The sequence below is a fragment of the Megalobrama amblycephala genome, linkage group LG3, assembly GCF_018812025.1.
Source record: "Megalobrama amblycephala isolate DHTTF-2021 linkage group LG3, ASM1881202v1, whole genome shotgun sequence".
Taxonomy (NCBI): domain Eukaryota; kingdom Metazoa; phylum Chordata; class Actinopteri; order Cypriniformes; family Xenocyprididae; genus Megalobrama; species Megalobrama amblycephala.
In genome coordinates this window covers 18323499-18342060 of record NC_063046.1, presented here as the reverse complement: position 1 = coordinate 18342060, position 18562 = coordinate 18323499, and the positions used below count along the sequence as shown (strand labels likewise).

At 36.4% G+C, this 18562-nt stretch overlaps 1 protein-coding gene across 1 annotated transcript in view; it reads right to left on the bottom strand.

Annotated features, from left to right (window-relative positions):
- Positions 1-1459: 1459 nt before the first annotated feature.
- The window catches only part of mettl15 (methyltransferase like 15), a 92114-nt gene continuing 75011 nt past the window's right edge, over positions 1460-18562 (bottom strand). The window contains exon 6 of the mRNA XM_048184403.1: positions 1460-3230. Coding sequence (XP_048040360.1) covers positions 2773-3230 — 458 coding nt within the window. The 3' untranslated portion in view covers positions 1460-2772. The remainder of the gene's footprint in view (positions 3231-18562) is intronic.

Genomic DNA, 18562 nt, shown 5'->3' with positions numbered 1-18562 from the left:
AGATTACAAGAAACTCACTGGAAAACAGGAGACCAGCTTCTTGTTTTGAGAATTCATTTTAGGTCTATAAATCTTGACCAGCTGGAGGCAGCACCGTCTTCAATCCATGCATAAACCCTGAACCCATGTTACTTTACTGTAAGGTCACTGTTCCTGGCAACATTCAGCATTATTTTCTAAACATCAATGAATCAGAATAGGTTTAAAGAAAGGATATTAATTGGTACCTGTAACATATTTGGAAAAGAAACAGACTAATGTATATAAAAGCTCATTTCTATTTATTGCATTTCTCTAGGATTTCTGGTAACTTTACAATAAGGCCCCATTAGTTAATAATAGTTAATGCATTTTAACGAACAATTAGCAATTCATTTGTCTTATTAATTATTGTTAACATTAGTTAACACCTTAAAAAAATAAAATACAAAACAACTGTTCAAAGTTCATTGTAGCTCAGGCCATTAAATAATATTAACAGATACTATGGATTTTAATAATGTATTAGCAAATGTTGAAGTTAGATTAATAAATGCTTAATGTATTTATTAATGTTAACAAATGGAATCTTATTGTAAAGTGTTACCATATTTCCAAATCTGTATATAAAAAAGGCATTAATTATCTTATTATTACAAATAAAACAAGTAATATCAATACTTTTATTATTTATAGTAATTATATAATCTGTATTATAATGATTTGCAAAATGAAAATATATATATATTTATTTATTTATTTTTTAATTTACAATTCATTCTTATTTAGGACCGAAGAGCTGCATACATTCTCATTCAGAGTGAAAGGATATAATGAGGTGTTAAAAAAATATTTTGATCCTGTATCACACTGCTGGTGAGGTGTTGGGGTATGTGCATGTGAATCAGATGTGAAGCGACTCAGCGGCTGGAGTACAGTACACAAGGCGCTGAGTATTACCATGGCAGCTGAATCCCACCCGAGTCCTGCAGGTGTGTGACTCACCCCCACTAGCTCAACAAAGGGAGAGAGGCCGCCGCATAGAGACGCAATCTCTCCGCGTATCTCTCTCTCTCTCTCTCTCTCTCTCTCTCGCTATGTCACATGCTGCATTGCCAACTTACATGTGGGCTCTATGCATGCCCATGATTGTAACCCAACACTTTTACATACCGTAATCATGCAAATACATCCACTGTGGCAAACGTTTTACATACATTACATTCGATATTAAATGTCTCTCTGTTTCGCACATAAAAATTCTCTTTTCATGGTGGAGATTGTTCTGGAGGAAGAGTATGTAATGGCTGATGATTCTCTTATTCTAGCTGTTAATAGAAACTACACAGGAGGCAGCTGGACTTCAGAACTATAGTCATGAATGCAGCAGAAATGAGTCAGGAAAAAGTGAGAGTTGGGTTGAATCCATGTGTGAAGTGATCCTGATTTTGGCTATGAGCTGAAGTAACTGAGCCAGTAATGTTGTAAGGTCTATTATTTATTGGTTCAATGGAAAGTGGCGGCTCAGCAGATATGAGATGGCTACAACTTTGAGTGCCTCCATACAGTTAGCTTTTTAACAATAACTATAATAAAATAAAAATGGCCTCAAGTTGTGATGAAAAGTAAGTAGCGACAGCTATTTTCTTCCATTTGTGATACACATACAGGTACAAGTAAGACTAATTATTGGACTTGGTTTAGTTCATCAGTTGTTGACTGGACGGAGACAGAGCTCTGAAAGCTTTTGATTGTAAGAAAGGGCTTTGATTTAAGTGGACTAATTGATTGGAGAAATCCAGCATACGTCACCAGGGACATTTCACTGGTAGTTTGAGTTACAACAGTTTGATTAAGAATTTAAAAGAAAAGTTGGTAACACTTTACAATAAGGTTCATTAGATTAGTTAACATGAACTAGTAATGAACTGCAGCATTTATCAATCTCTGTTAATTTCAACATTTACTAATACATTATTAAAATCTTGCTATCATTAGTTAATGCACTGTGAACTAACATGAACAAACAATGAACAACTGTATTTTCATTAACTAACGTTAACGAAGATTTGTAAATACAGTAACAAATGTATTGCTCATGGTTAGTTCATGTTAGTGAATACATTAACTAATGTTTAACTAATGAAACTTATTGTAAAGTGTTACCGAAAAGTTAATACATGAAATGTGCATGTTCACAATAAGATGAACAACATGCATTTAGAAGAGATGTGAATTTTCATTTAGTGCTGACTTTCATTTTGGTTTTAGTGTTTATATTCTAAAACTTGAAACCTTTACAACCCATCTGTATTATCCATTAAAATGTCATTAGATAGCAATAACACTACACTGTGCTGGGAAATTTTATGCCGTTAAATAATTAAAAATAATACCAGTTAGCAAATTAACTTTGGCAGCCCTAAACCAGTAACCTAAATAATTAAATACATCTGAACAAAAACTAACAATGATAAAAACTGAAAATAATTTAGAAATAAAAACTAAACTGAAAACAAAATAGAACAAAACATGGAAAATAAATAAAAAAATAAAAATATCTAACATACCTACACTCAGCCAGATATGCAAAGTGTTCATGAACTAAACATCTCCATGTTCAATCCATCCAGAATTTATGCCCACGCCACCAACATTTTCAACAACAAATTACAAAAACAAATTCTGGAGTGCTATTGTTTATTTTGTTCTGAAACTACATATGAAAAGTTAAATTAGCAATCTAGTAAAAAGCATCAGTTTCAGTTACTGTGTTTGAATTTTCACCATCGTCTATCGTCTTACTGCTGTTCTGAGTTTAGCTGATCGAGCTCTTGGGTTCTCCTGCACCTCCTCCTCAGTTGGCTTTAACACTTTCTTCAGACTGACCCAATGTGCGCTCTCTCGCCCCCTCTCCCCTTCTTCGTTTTCTTCCTCCTCCTCCTTGTGCTCCTCTTTTTCTAATCCATGCTGGGCTTTGGCTCGCTGGCGAATGCTGCGGCGTGGTGGGGCAGCCAGGTCCTCTCCACGCAGGAAACGCTTGGTAAGCCGGTCCTCCAAGGAATGGAAGGTGAGAACACAAAGTCGCCCCTTGGGACGGAGCAGAGTTTGTGCCACATTCAGGCCAGCGTGTAACTCGTTGAGCTCGTCATTTACAAATATCCGTAAGGCCTGGAAAGTTTTGGTGGCAACGTGTGAAGGCCGCTGCAGGCGGTCACGCCGGGCATACAGCGCACTAGCAGGAAATGCTCCTAAAATAAGAGAGGCAGAAGTTAAGTTTTATCTGTCAGAGCAGTGTTTCTTCACCTTTTAGCAGTTAAAAAAAACACATTTTACACACATTTTTGAAACTTTGCCTCTTTTTTTCAAAACTTTACACACAAATTCAAGAATTTCACACACAAAATGCAAAATGCCTCACATCTCTTGCAAAATGAAGCACTGCATTCAAATATCACAAACACATCTCAAAAGCAAACATTTGTCTTGCATTGCAAACACCTTTGCCATAATATTCTATTTTTGGATATATGATATACACACAGTTATTAAAAACCTAAAGCTCTTCTTTCATGAGCTCCTATGTACATTTCTGTACAAGACTGAAAGTAATTGGCAGAGAGATGTTAAAAAAATTCACAGTAAACACAAAAGCAAGATTGGAACCAAACTATTTATTTTTTTATTGTAAGCATTTGTGGTTGTAAATACAGTATTACACAGTAGAGAAATACATCAAAGAAATACTTCAACCATGGTGTAGTTGGACAGAAACAATGGTTGTTTTTGAAAAGTTGTTTTTGTGCTGTGTCTTGCAAAAAGTGTTTTATGAAATTGAAAACTGAGTGAAAGGCTGAGAATTAGTGTACGGTTTTGCAGATTTGGTGTGTGGCTCTGGTGTTTGAGTGTCAGGTTTCAGAAACTGTGTGACAAGTAAGGATTTTGTGTGTAAGCAGTTGACCAATTGACACCAAACTCATTTTATTAATTATTAGTTAGATCAGAGGTTCTTCACTTTGGCCCTCAAGATCCACTTTCCTGTAGAGTTTAGCTCCAACCTTTATCAAACTCACCTGCCAGTAACTTTCTAGTAATTAACCCATTTCACATTTTTTTTTACATTTACTGCCAAGGTAATATAACATATATAGCGTTATAAAGGTGTATTAATTAAAAAATACTTATTACTAGATTTGCAATGTTGATAACTGTGGAAACACGTCATCACAGTCTGTGAAAAGCATCCTTGATTAGCTTGTTCAGGCGTGTTTGATTGGGGTTGGAGCTAAACTCTGCAGGAAAGTGGACCTCGAGGGCCAGAATTTAGAACCCCTGCTTTAGATGATGTACCATTAAATAGCTTTAATATTATTTAAGTTACTTTAAATGTTTAATTTCACTCACTTTTAACCAGTTGCTAATTAGCTTGTGTATTGGCTGTTTTTCAGTACTTATAAAGCACATCTTAATGCCTTATTCTGCATGACCATATTCTACATCCCTAAATCCTACCCCATACCTAAACTTAAACACTAGAACAACTACCTTACTAACTATTAATAAGCAGTAAATTAAACGTTTATTGAGGCAAAAGTCGTAGTTAATAGTGAATATGTGTTCCCCATACCAAATTGTTACCGATATATTATAATCATAATTAAGTTAAACATGTCAAAATACTTTAAACTGTTTTTGAAGTAAGTTAATTGTAATTCACTAAATTGCAGTCTGTTGCATTATTCTATGTTTACACTTTCCATGGTAATAAATTATAAGTTTCTTTATGAAGTATAGTACATTATTCAGTATGAGGGATGGAAGTGCAAGGGGTGCTTTTCGCAAAAAACAATCAAGAAACAAATTCCTCATCAAGAAGAAAAAGGTACTGTACACTTTAAGATCATATGAACAAAGAGACAAACACACAGCTGGGGACACACAGGGGCTTATTCCAGATCAGTATGTGTGATGACACAGTGGTTTTGAAAATAAACAGGCTGTTCTACAAAGCACCCAAAGCTCATGGAGAGATAGGTCCATGTTGTATATTGTGCTGAGATGAATTGGTTCAGTATGAGCAAGGGGAGGTGACGTTGTTCCCTGAACCGACAACATGCAGAGGTTAAAGTTGCAGATAGAAGGAACACAGAGATTCTGCTCATGCTATACACAAGTTGTCTTATTAGAGGGTACAGAACGTAAAAATATGAGCATATACTATAAAGTATATATATCCACTGTAAATACAGCCATGACAATCAATCATAAAGTATGTTTATGATAATGCTTTAATAGTTATTTCTGATTGGCAGCAACATCCAGATAATTATATAGAATTTGTTTTAAAATATTTGAGCCAAAAAGTGGTCAAAATCATATTTTTTTCAAGCACTGGGAACATTGTAGACAAATTAAACACTGGTTATGCTGTACACTGCAACAATACAGTATACCTAAGTTAGACAAGTGTATTATTAGATATGACTGATATGTTCTGAGCTATTACCTAACATGCATAAAAATAACAACAGGTAACTAAAAATAGCAGTCACATCTACAGCACTTACTGTGATTCACAGTTTATGCTAAATGTTAGCATGTCGGTGATTAATAAGGTTTTTTTCATCCTTCATGGCTTCTGATAAACCTTTTATGATAAAATATCTGCTTGCGTGCATGAAATAAAAGAATGACTCACTTCTAATTTTCTGAAACTAAACATGCGATCATTATTATTGGAACATTACTCATTAGCAATATTTCTACCGTTTTTTTCCTGTGAGATTGCTGGTACTCTCATCAAACCATCAAGTACAGTCTCCTCTGTCTCCATTCAGGCTCATATCAACTCTATCACCAAATCAGCATTCTTTCAATTACGTCGCATTGCCCAGCTCTGTCACTTCATCAGTGACAAAGATGCCAAAACTGTCATCCATACATTTGTCTCATTCTGTCTCGTTTACTGTAATGCCCGTTTCATTGGTTTACCTGCCAGCTCCATTGCCAGATTACAATATATTCAAAATTCTGCTGCTAGAATACTTACCCACACCAAAACGTTCTGCCTACATCACCCCAATTTTGTATGATCCAGTGGTATTAAGTATTAAAGGGTTAGTTCACCCAAAAAATGAAATTTCTGTCATTAATTACTCACCCTCATGTTGTTCCAAACCCGTAAGACCTTCGTTCATCTTCAGAACACAAATTAAGATATTTTTGCTGAAATCTGAGAGATGAAACTCCTCCTGGGACAGCAAATTAATTACCACTGTCAAGGCCCAGAAAAGTACTAAATACATTGTTAAAGTAGTCCATGTGACTGCAGGGGTTCAACCTTAATTTTATCAAGTGGCGAGAATACTAAGCTCTGCACTGCATTCACCACGTCAACTGCGTAGGAGACTGACATGGAAGAGAAGAGATTGTTGAATAAAGTCGTTATTAGAGTCTGAGCACCGATGGTGTGAGGACCCTATTGTAATTGCTTGGTCTATTATTCTTCTTCTCTGAAATCAATTGCATTTTTGAAGGCCTAAACATGCTCAAAAACTGATGAAACTTTGCACACGCATCAGAAGTGGTGAAACCTTTTGTCTTATATGGGTTTCAGAATTAGGTGTGGCAAAATGGCTTGATAGTACCACCTACAAAATTTCAATTAATTACCCTCGCACTATGTTTCACGTACAAGTATGAAATTCGGTACATGTAATAGCCCAATACCTACAAAAAAGTCCCTGGGAGCAAAATCTGGAAACCCAACAGCAAGTAAGATATTTAGAATTTTCTCTGCAAATTTTTTGCAGTTTTTGCCATTTCCAGACATTGTACTTTAACAAACTCCTCTAAGAGCTTTAATCAGATCAACATCATATTTGGTCAGTCTAATCTAAAGGCCTTTGCGACGTTAAACTGCGAAGATCTTGAGTTTTCGTTGAAGGCCGTGTCCGTGGCGGACTGACAAATTCTGATGTTTCGCCATGAAACAGGAAGCTGTTTTAAGTCACATTCAATGTCTGACCTGCCTCAAACTTCACATGTGATAAGAGTCCTGGCCTAAAGACATCTACATGCCAATATTCAGTTAGTCATAGCGCCACCTGCTGGCAACAGGAAATGGCATGCTGTGGTCTGTAATTCACTCCATGAAACACATTTCAATATGCCATGAAGTACCAAACATGCTAGAAACACGTTAAATCATGCAACACTTGGTTATAGAGTCCTGCCCTGAACACATCTACATGACAATATTCAGTTATAGTATAGCACCACTCACTGGCAACAGGAAATGACATGTTTAACACTGTGATGCACTACTAGCAATATGCTGAAATATACAATTGAGCATTAAACATGTTACAAACATTCTAAAACATGCTAGCAACACTTAGCTGAGTGCTAAAGCATGCTATTATCATCATGAAACAGAAAAATGTTGTAACTAGGGCTGGTACCTTTCTGGGCCTTGACAGTGGTAATTAAATTGCTGTCAATGGAGGAGTAGTATTTCATCAAAAATATCTTAATTTGTGTTCCGAAGATGAACGAATTTCTTACGGGTTTGTGTAACGACTGAGACAAATCAGACACAATTATTAGTCATACTGAACAAATAATCTTTAAACTCACTCTGTCCTCATCCCCCGAGAAGACCAGTCTGGGCAAGGGCCTCTTGGACATGATCAGATAAGACTTTTATGATCCGAAACTATGCAGCTATGCAGAACTCTGCATCCAAAAGTAATTTTGAGTCAGGCCCATAGAAAAGGCACACAAATGAACCGATCTATAAATGAACATGCATCCCATGACATTATTATAACTGTCTTGCAAACTGTTGTGTGTATGATATCTGTTTTAAGCATATTTTATGATACAGTGCCTCAGTCTTAAGTTTTGTTTTGTATTTCATTGTGCTTGATTCTATGCTGCTGTATGCTCGCCTGTTCCTGTAATGTTCTTTTACTGTTCTGTATTCTCTTTACTCTAACCTACTATTTTGTATTATTCTACTTTTCCGCTTTTCTATTGTTTGTCATTATTGTCTTGTGTTATCGTGTTATTCTGGTGTTATCTTTTCTTACTGCATGTATGCTGTGGCCTTGAGTACTGGAAATGTGCTATATAAATAAAACTTTATTATTATTATTATTATTATTATTAGGGATACACAATATTATTGGCACGCCATTGGAATTGGCCCGATATAGGCTTAAAATGTAAGCATCGGCCCAATATGATAATTATGCCAATATACCTTGCTATTGATATGATCAGTTCTGCCTTGCAAAAGTATTCATACCCACTGAACTTTTCCACATTTTGACACATTACAACCACAAACTCAGCCAGTTTAATCACGCTCAAAGACAAGAGCCATAAACTCCCCCACAAAGCTCCTCCCCCACTGGCTCCTCCCAGACCTTAAGAGGAGACGCACAACTCCGCCTCTCTCTCTTGCTTCTTTGGACGGACTGAAGAGACCCCCTATGCTGCAGGTCTCTTCAGGCCAAGGCCTGTGGGCCTGCAAGCCTGTAGTCCTAAACCTGCACCCCAGCCATGTGCTCATCTTTGCTACTACAAGAGTCAAGTAAACAGCTTAAGTTATTTAATATTTCTTCATCCAACGCAGAAGATATTGATTGCGACTTCAGACCAAACCATCAAGGATTTCTCCTCAGCCTGCAGACCCGATGCTCCTCAACAGAGTAAAGGCATAAAGTCACTTGCAAACAAGTATCGTAAATTTGAACACTAAACAGCAATTTAGTACTAATTTGAGAACCAACTTTGTTAGCAAAGGTGCTTTATTACTGAGAAAACTGATGATCTTTTCCAGATTGTTTTTGACTTTTTCCTATAGCTCCATTTCCTGTCCCACTTCCGGTTCAACTCTATAATTTCTCATTTTTACCTATGTATGTGTGTGATTTGCGTGTATGTTATGTGTTTGTTTGTTAGTTTAGTTAAGCATTTGTGATTTAGTAAATAAAACTTGTGCATAATACATATTTGGTTCTGACTCTCCGTCTGCAATAGATTGCCTCTTAAATGATCAGATCTTATTACCTGCTCTGTAAATGCTTATTACAAAGCACTGAAAATGCTAAGAAATAATTATTTTTCTGTGGCCATGAAAAATACCATTCTCTTAGAGTTAATTAATAATCAATACTGTGTTCACAGGATGAACTGATTTACAGATTGTAATTTTAATGTAGCTACATCAAGCTAATCTGATTAACTGAATCAAATATTCATAATTGACCATAATTAATAATCAGAATGAGTTATGGATAATTATTAATATTCCCCCTTTGAGTTAATTTGCTACATTTGGAAAGACATGAGGGTGAGTAAATAATTACAGAATTTTCATTTTTGGGTGAACTAACCCTTTAATTACAAAATTCTCCTGCTCACTTTTAAAACTTTGTTGGTTCCTCCCTATCTCTGTAATCTGCTCCTCTGACTCACTACGATCATCAGACTCTGGCCTTCTCTCAATCTCTCAGTATCGCCTCTCTTCCATAGGTGGCAGATCATTCAGCGTTGTTGCACCCAAACTATGGAATTATCTCCCCAATCTCTCTTGTTGTGTTAATAATATCATATCACTGCTCAAAACTTGCTTGTTTTCAGAATGTTATCAGTCTTAAGTTTTGTTCTGTATTTCATTGTGCTTGATTCTATGCTGCTGTATGCTCGCCTGTTCCTGTAATGCTCTTTTACTGTTCTGTATTCTCTTTACTCTAACCTACTATTTTGTATTATTCCACTTTTCCACTTTTCTATTGTTTGTCATTATTGTCTTGTGTTATCCTGTTATCCTGGTGTTATCTTTTCTTATTGCATGTATGCTGCGGCCTTGAGTACTGGAAATGTGCTATATAAATAAAACTTTATTATTATTATTATTATTATTAGGGATACACAATATTATTGGCACGTCATTGGAATTGGCCCGATAAAGGCTTAAAATGTAAGCATCGGCCCGATATGATAATTATGCCAATATGCCTTGCTATTGATATGATCAGTTCTTTTTGAAAATGCGAGTGCAGAATGACGCGTCCGGTGTGCAATACAGTCACTAGCACGTGCAGCAGCAGCAACAACAACCTCCCCTGGGTCCTAATGTCTGCCCGGTAAGGAGTTTTATTTATTTAGGGGGCACTGTAGGCCTATTTGTTAGACTAATAACATGAAAAGTAAAATACACAAATAGCATTAGGATACTTCTGTTTCTGAATCAATAAAGCAGAATTTGATGTCATAAAAATCAGAAATCTGATTTTATTTAAAGGTCAGAAGCTATAGTTTACATGATGAATACATATCACAAACAATTAAATTTATTCATTAATGTGTAATAAATGTTTTTGTTTTTACTGTTAGTTTCAAAGCTTTCAATATACTCTCACTATAAAAAGAACTTTAATAATGACTTATTTCTAACAAGGAAGTTTTTGCTCAAAACTAAAAAAATTTAAAATAATTTGTTTATAATCCCTACACAGGAGAGACTAGGGGACCTATTTTAATGATCTAAGCACATGGTCTGAAGTGCATGGCGCAGGTGCACTTAGGGCGTGTCCGAATCCACTTTTGCTAGTTTAACGACAGAAAAAAAGTGCACAGTCCAAAAAGGTTGAAAATGATAACTGCGTCGGGCTGAAACTAGCAAAAAACACTTGCGTCGCAGTTGGCGTCACATTGCGAAGGGTGTATGATAGGGCCCTTGGTGTTGTTTCCAAACAAAAGGAAAATATATCAGTATCGGCATTGGCTATTGGCCAAAATGTGTTGAAAAATATCTGCATATCGGATATCGGCAAAAATCCAATATCATGCATCCCTAATTATTATTTATCTAGAGATGCACAAACACAAAATGTCTCTGCCGATACTGATTTATTCAAGCACACATGTATAATTAACAGTAAATAAGCTTTTCTCTATTGTGTTTTTTATAGCCAACTAATGGACAGTGGACATTAGATAACTTTTCTGAGCTAAATACAACGTTAAGTAACAAAGCTTTTTGCAATTATTTGACGGGAGGCATGCTACAAATAATGTTTGGTGTAGGGAAAAACTGTGGAACTGGCAACCCTGGCTTGAACTATGGATGAGTCATAGGGTCAAATAGAGCCTGCATTAATGTCGCTATTTTTTTTAACTGTTAATGCATTATTGTTGCAGTAACTTCTCTAGATTCAACACAAGAGAGATTTTGTTAACACAGAATGGGTTTGTGTCTGAACAAGTTTTTTTTCGCCCCCGTTGCCGATTATTGGCCGACACATCAGAGCATCTGTACTAATCTTCCTAAACATTTTTTAATAGTTAACCAAAAATGTTTATTTTTGTCATCATTTACTCACATTTATGTCACCTCAAAACAAAGACTGGCTTTTTTTCAGTAGAACAAGATATTTTGCCCACAGAATTAATAGACTGACTTTCATGAGACTTTTGAAGAAAACAGTTATGCAGGTTTATAACAAAGTAAATGTTGACAGAATTTTCATTTTGTGGTGAACTTGAACTGTAACTACTGTATTGACTACTGTCTTAACTACTGTATGCAAAAAAAAAGGTATATATGAAATCTGAAATTATACAGAAGAAAAAGATTGTTACACACAGCAGTTTTTTCACCTTGTCCATCAGGGATTCAATATGAACATGTTTCATGTAGTTTAAAAAAAGGTTTACGATTTATATAATTATTTAAAGAAAAATGTACTCATTAATGTTAGTGCCATATAGCTTCACGCGGATGAATGAGTGGAGATGATGGAGAGATACACAACTAAAGAAAAAGAGAGGTGTTGCATCTCTCAAGTCTTGCGCTTCTAGGCTTGGAGGAGCGAGACACTGGCCAATCAATAAGACCACATGCCTCTGCTCAGCCTCTCCCCCACCTTTGTATTTTAAAATAATGTCATAAGGGAGCTAGTGAGGAAGAGGAAAATATGAAACAGAAAAAAAAAAATTAAAAGGAATAAAAATGAGCAGAGAATAAATAGATGTGTACATAGACAGACATGCCTGAAAACAGGCAGTTAAAAACAGTTTAAAAGAAGGCTAGTTTGTGATTTGGATTGTTTGGAAAAAGAATAATGAACAAACAAATAAAATCAAGTTCAGGAGTCCATTTTTCGTACCTCGCTTAATACATCTGAGATGATTTGACAGGTACCAGATCTTCTAATCATGATAACTGATCTCTGTATAATTTGGTTTTTCAAACGAATTTGTGGATTTGATTAAAATATGTGGATTAAGTTGTCTGAGATTACTGTGTATTCTTACGTTCATTGGAAGGGGCAAATATATCAATACTTGAAACTACGATCAGCAATGCAGCGATTGACTGGCAGCAAGACAGCAATGTAAAAACATCATATTGAAAAAGAACATCACACACCTGATAAAATAAATATAACCTTTATATGGAAACAGCCAAACAACATAAAAGTTATAACTGATAAATGAAATGTGTACAATTTGTTACATGATTCTAAATTATTTCCATTATTTCACGATTTCAAGTATTTGTACAGGCTTAACATTTTTATTTAAATGTTGTAATTAGCAATTCATTTAATTTTACATGTGAAGCAGATACGTGATATTATTATTTAAAATTGCTTAAGGGTCAAGAATATTTTACTAAAGGCACAGCGGACAGCATTTTTTACTGAATTATCTGCATCACCTGCACTGCATAAAGCGACTCCCATAATAGCTGTCACTGTTGTGGAAGAAATTTTATTTCAAATTCATGCATGGTTTAGACCCTGTCCCAAATGGCACACTTCATAGCACTTTTGGTCTTGTGGACTTACAATGGGTGCCGTGTGTGGGTGTTCGTTAAGTCCACGAGGCCGTAGGGTGTCCCGTTTGTCAATTTTAGGTTTCAGAAGGGTGCTCGCGAGCACCCCCTTTGCGGTCGATATGGACCCTCAATGCGCACTTTTGCCAAGCCCGCACTGGTGCGAGCTCCACAGCAGATATCTTCCTGACAGTCAAAGCGGCATTACGTCGCAAAAGTGCGGACTCGTAGGAAGACCGCGAGTGTTAAGGGTGCCATTTGGGACAAGGCCTAACTGTACATCATGTGTGTAAGACTCCAATAAAATTATTAGGTAATTCTTCCTCACAAATAAATCTGTGAATGAGTAAAACTGCCTGTGTCTATATTATGATAGACTACACAACATTATAATATTATTTTCAAATTAATTTTTAAATTATTATTATTTTTACATTATTATTGTGCTTGGTTCAATAGGGTACTCTTGTAAGGAAGTAGCAGTGGCTGGGACAGACTTTAAGTATCACCTCCACTTAAAAAGATGCAATCTAATCCTGTTTACAAGAAATAAGCCTGCTCCCTAGCAGGTTTGAGCTTACGGACCTGTTGCTATGACAGCAACTCCGGGATGAGCTTCGAAGAATCTACAATCCTGGATCATGTCAAATTGTCAACAGTAAATGCTTATAATGGAGTAATCCACGTACAAAGAACACGCCCCAGGTTTAGCAGGCAGTAAAAATAAAATACAATGTGCATTGCAGCAACAAAACAAACAAAAATCCTCATTTTGGAATGAAAGCATCAAATAATCAAATCTCAATAGTCTAACAGATAGAAAGTGAATAAATACCCCAATCAGTCTGTTCCTGTTACCTCAATGGGTGCTCTCCTCACATTCTTAGCAGAAATCGCTATTGATTCTCCATAATTGGCCATGAATCCTGATGGGTGTGACAATGAAAACAGCCTCTGCCTAATTACCTCTACATTTAAAATGAACTCACTTTATTCAAAACAATGTTTACACAGAAGCCTAATGGGCTGTACATTGTGAACAGGCAAAGATTTGTGTCAAGTTTCTGCCGCAAGTTTTTTCCCCTCTACTACTAACCTTCATTGCAAGATAACATTAAAACATTAAATCATTTAAACAAATTTTAACCATGGAAACATTTTAATAATTCCCTTAATAGGTCATATTTATATTGTACTTAATTATATATTATAGAACCCTGGCTATTAGAAAGTCAAGTCAAATGTAGTGAAAATGACACTTTGTTAAATGGAAATGTAATTGGTTGCCAATCTTTTATGAGAGTGCGGGGATTAGAGGGTAACACCCAGCTGCTCATGGTTCTGATAATTGGCAGTGTGTCTTTATTTGGGTCAAACTGATTACAGCATGACATCCTTCTGTAATGAAGGAAGGGAAATATCTCTCTTGAATGAGGCTCTACACAAGCACATTTTAGCTTGAATAGAGGGCTCATTCTTTGCCTGCCCGTGAATTGAATTACAGATTTCCTTTTTGTAATTACTCTCTATTAATCACAAGCTCGCATTGCTTTAAGGAATGAACAAGGGGCAGAACTATCATTCTGAAATTCAAGGCTGTGTTATTCCAGACATCATTTGACTGATTGATCAAAGAATAAAAACAAAGGACAATTCTTAAAAGATGGTATTTAGAGCATTGTTCTGATGAAATGAGAGTAACTGGAATTTTCCAGTTATACTGTACGCGGCAAACATTTGAATATAACTTATGTCTACTGCACATATATATATATATATATATATATATATATATATATATATATACACACATATGATTTTTCATATTATAATTTGTTTTAATTTTAATTAAAAATCTATTACATATTAACCTTTTAAACAAATATATAATTTAAATCAGTACAAGAGAGATTCAGAGGAAGTGAACTGCCATGCTGTGTGGGCCTGATCCTGTTAAAATGCATATATCCACATGTCATCAAACTACTAAAGAAGAATTGATTAAAACGTGCCTTAAGTTTGACTCATCCACCACTTCTTGTTTGAGAGAGGAACAGAGAAATAACACAGGTCAGGTATACACAAAAATCAGGCCAAGAGACACTTAGCATTTAAATGTTAGGTTCTACACCCAAGCACTTGATTGATTCTCTATAAGCCATGTTTGAAAATGGCGTGAGACGGAGTTGTGACTCAGTAAATGGTTTATTTCTCATTTATTCCTCATTTATCATGGCACACAGATATGGCTAAAGGGTGAATATGTTCGTTGAAAAGACTCAATCCCGCATATGCTATGACAACACACGGATGACTCATTTCCAGTAAATGTGTCTCACGGACACTTACATATTTCTCCTTGTTCACCTCTGGGAAAGAAAATAGCAATAAGTGAAAGAGAGAGACAGAACTGAAATTAAAGCCTTCCATCTTCTTGTTTACCCTGAAGAGTTAACTAAAATTTGCACAACATTTCCCAATCTATGCTGATCACATCATGTTTCCAGTAAGAACGGAGATGAAGGGTCCTATATTATTCTGTAGTGCCAATTTACGCTGCTTTTTTGAAAGCTCAGGAAGGGCCATTACAAGTGCCTTGTTCCTGGTGAGGCTGGAAGTAGCTGTTATGCACAAGACTTTCAAAGAGTAATGCTTCATTATTACCTAGTAAATCCCCCTCGATATAGGCAACAGGCTGCATAGGGACACAGAATCTCATGAATGATATTTGAGGCTGAAAGGGCAGAAATGCTATTGGCTGCTAGAGAACTCTCTAGAGATAATGGTTTGATTTTGTTGACTGTCCATACAAATGTTATTTTGTGTGTGTTCCACAGAAAATAGAAAGTCCTACAGGTTTGAAATGACATGAGAGTAAATGATGACAGAAAATTCATTTTAGGGTGAACTATTCCTTTAGGTTGAAATAAAACTAGATTTTGTGTAAAATAAGGGTTAGTTCACCCAAAAATGAAATTTCTGTTATTAATTACTCACCCTCATGTTGTCCCAAACCCGTAAGACCTTTGTTTATCATCGGAACACAAATTAAGATATTTTTGATGAAATCCAAGTGTATTTGAACCACACATAGGCAGCAACATCATTGCACCTTTTGAGGTCCAGAAGAGTAGTAAAGACATCGTTAAAATAGTCCATGTGACTACAGTGGTTCAACCTTAATGTTATAAAGCAACAAGAATACATTTTCTGCGCAAAAACAAAACAAAAATAACGACTTTATTCAAAAATGTCTTCTCTTCCCTGTCATTCTCCTACGCTGTTCACATCAGAACACCAGCTCAGTGTTGACCAGCTCCTGTGTCAGCATCACACGCATACATTGTGGTGCTCTTGTGAACAGCATCGGCCAATAATGAGCCGTTTGTTTTTGTTTTTTGTGCACAAAAAGTATTCTCAGCATTTCATAACATTAAGGTTGAACCACTGTAGTCACATGAACTATTTTAATGATGTCTTTACTACCTTTCTGGGCCTTGAAAGCGGTAATAATGTTGCAGTCTATCGAAGGTCAGAAACCTCTCGGACTTCATCAAAAATATCTTAATTTGTGTTCCAAAGATGAATGAAAGTCTTACGGGTTTGGAACGATATAAGGGTGAATAATTAATGACAGAATTTAAAGGTGTCATCTAATTGAAAATTGAATTTACCTCGGCATAGTTAAATAACAAGAGTTCAGTACATGGAAATGACATACAGTGAGTCTCAAACTCAATTGTTTTCTCCTTCTTATATAAATCTCATTTGTTTAAAAGACCTCGTAACAGCCCAATATTTGCATATGCCAGCACATGTTCCCAACATTATGAAAGGCATTACACAAGGGCAGCCAGTATTAACGTCTGGATGTGCACAGCCGAATCATCAGACTAGGTAAGCAAGCAAGAACAATAGCGAAAAATGGCAGATGGAGCAATAATAACTGACATGATCCATAGTATCATGATATTTTTAGTGATATTTGTACATTGTCTTTCTAAATGTTTCGTTAGCATGTTGCTAATGTACTGTTAAATGTGATTAAAGTTACCTTCGTTTATTACTGTATTCACAGAGACAAGAGCCGTCGCTATTTTCATTATTAAACACTTGCAGTCTGTATAATGCATAAACACAACTTCATTTTTTATAAATCTCTCCAACAGTGTGTAATGTTAGTTTTAGCCACGGAGCACTATCAAACTCATTCAGAATCAAATGTAAACATCCAAATAAATACTATACTTGCGCGATTAGACATGCTGCATGATGAACACTTTGTAAAGATCCATTTTGAGGGTTATATTAGCTGTGTAAACTTTGTTTATGCAATGATAGAGTCGAGAGCTCTGGGGGAGCGGAGAGCGCGAGCAATTAAAGGGGCCGCAGCCCTGAATCGGTGCATTTCTAATTATGCCCCAAAATAGGCAGTTAAAAAAATGTGTTAAAAAAAATCTATGGGGTATTTTGAGCTGAAACTTCACAGACACATTCAGGGGACACCTTAGACTTATATTACATCTTGTAAAAAAATGTTCAATGGCACCTTTAAATTTTTGGGTGAACTAACACTTTAATGAAATTTTTTTTTTACAGAAGTAACTTCCAAAAAGTTAAGGCTTATTTACACTTCTGCATCGGACCTACGCCGGAGCCTCTGCGCCATAGACTATGCGTCTGTTTTCATTTATACTTCTGCGTCGTTGTCTGCATCAACGTGCATGCAACGTGCATGTAGTAGGCAGTGTCCGTGGTAAAGTTGAGTATCAAGGCAAAAGCCGAAGAAGAAGCAGCTTGTCATGTTACGTTGTCAGAGAAGCTTACATATAGAAACGGCAGAGAAGCGGCAAATAGGTAACGACTTTTGTTGCAGTTTGACTGCATGTGTCCCCTGAAACAGAGCGTTTTTCATTCCTATGGAAGTTGAAAACGCTCGCTCTTCTCCTATTGCTCAGTGCCTGTTTTTTGATCCGTGGGAGGGGTTCTAGCAGACCAATCACAGCTCTTGCGGTCCGCGTAGAATTGACGCGCTGTTGCATTTTTGAAGAGGTGCACGTCAGGCTACGTTGTAGGCTACGCGTGGTACAAACAGTCTACGCCGTAGCTACGGCATACACTCGACGGAGAAGTATAAATCAGCCTTTAGAGTAGCATCATAGAGAGTGAACTCCAGCTAACATGAGTATAGATATTAAGGACTGCCTTAATTCCAAAACTGTGATGTGGACCTCAGGAAATTCAGGAGAAAGCAGAAGATCAATTTTCATCAGCGCTCCAACAAGTCTGCTCCTCAACCATTGATCAATAGTGGGCTGATTAGTGTATCTTACAGTGATATTAAAGCATGACCAGCAGCTTAGACAACTGTTTAAACATGCTGTCAAAACCTGCAAGCTGCTCCAAATGAATCTGAACATTTTATGGTAAAGTTGGATTGATGGCTTCAAGGTGTATGAGAGGGGACAGTGAGCCTGCCTGGGGTCAGTGAGGGTGTGCGTTACTGGCTGTAAGCCAGTTTTGTGCTGATGCTCATTATGATTCAAAGTGGTCTGATATGTAGAAAGCTGATCTGTGCATTGGGATTGAGGGACACTTTCCTTAGGGAATCTGGATAATCTTCTGTCACGGCAGCTGGGTTCATACTGATGAGAATATCAGACCACCGTGACCTCGTCTCTTCTCTAATGTGTTTCACTAAATAGAGCGGATTCCCCATTTTAACATGGA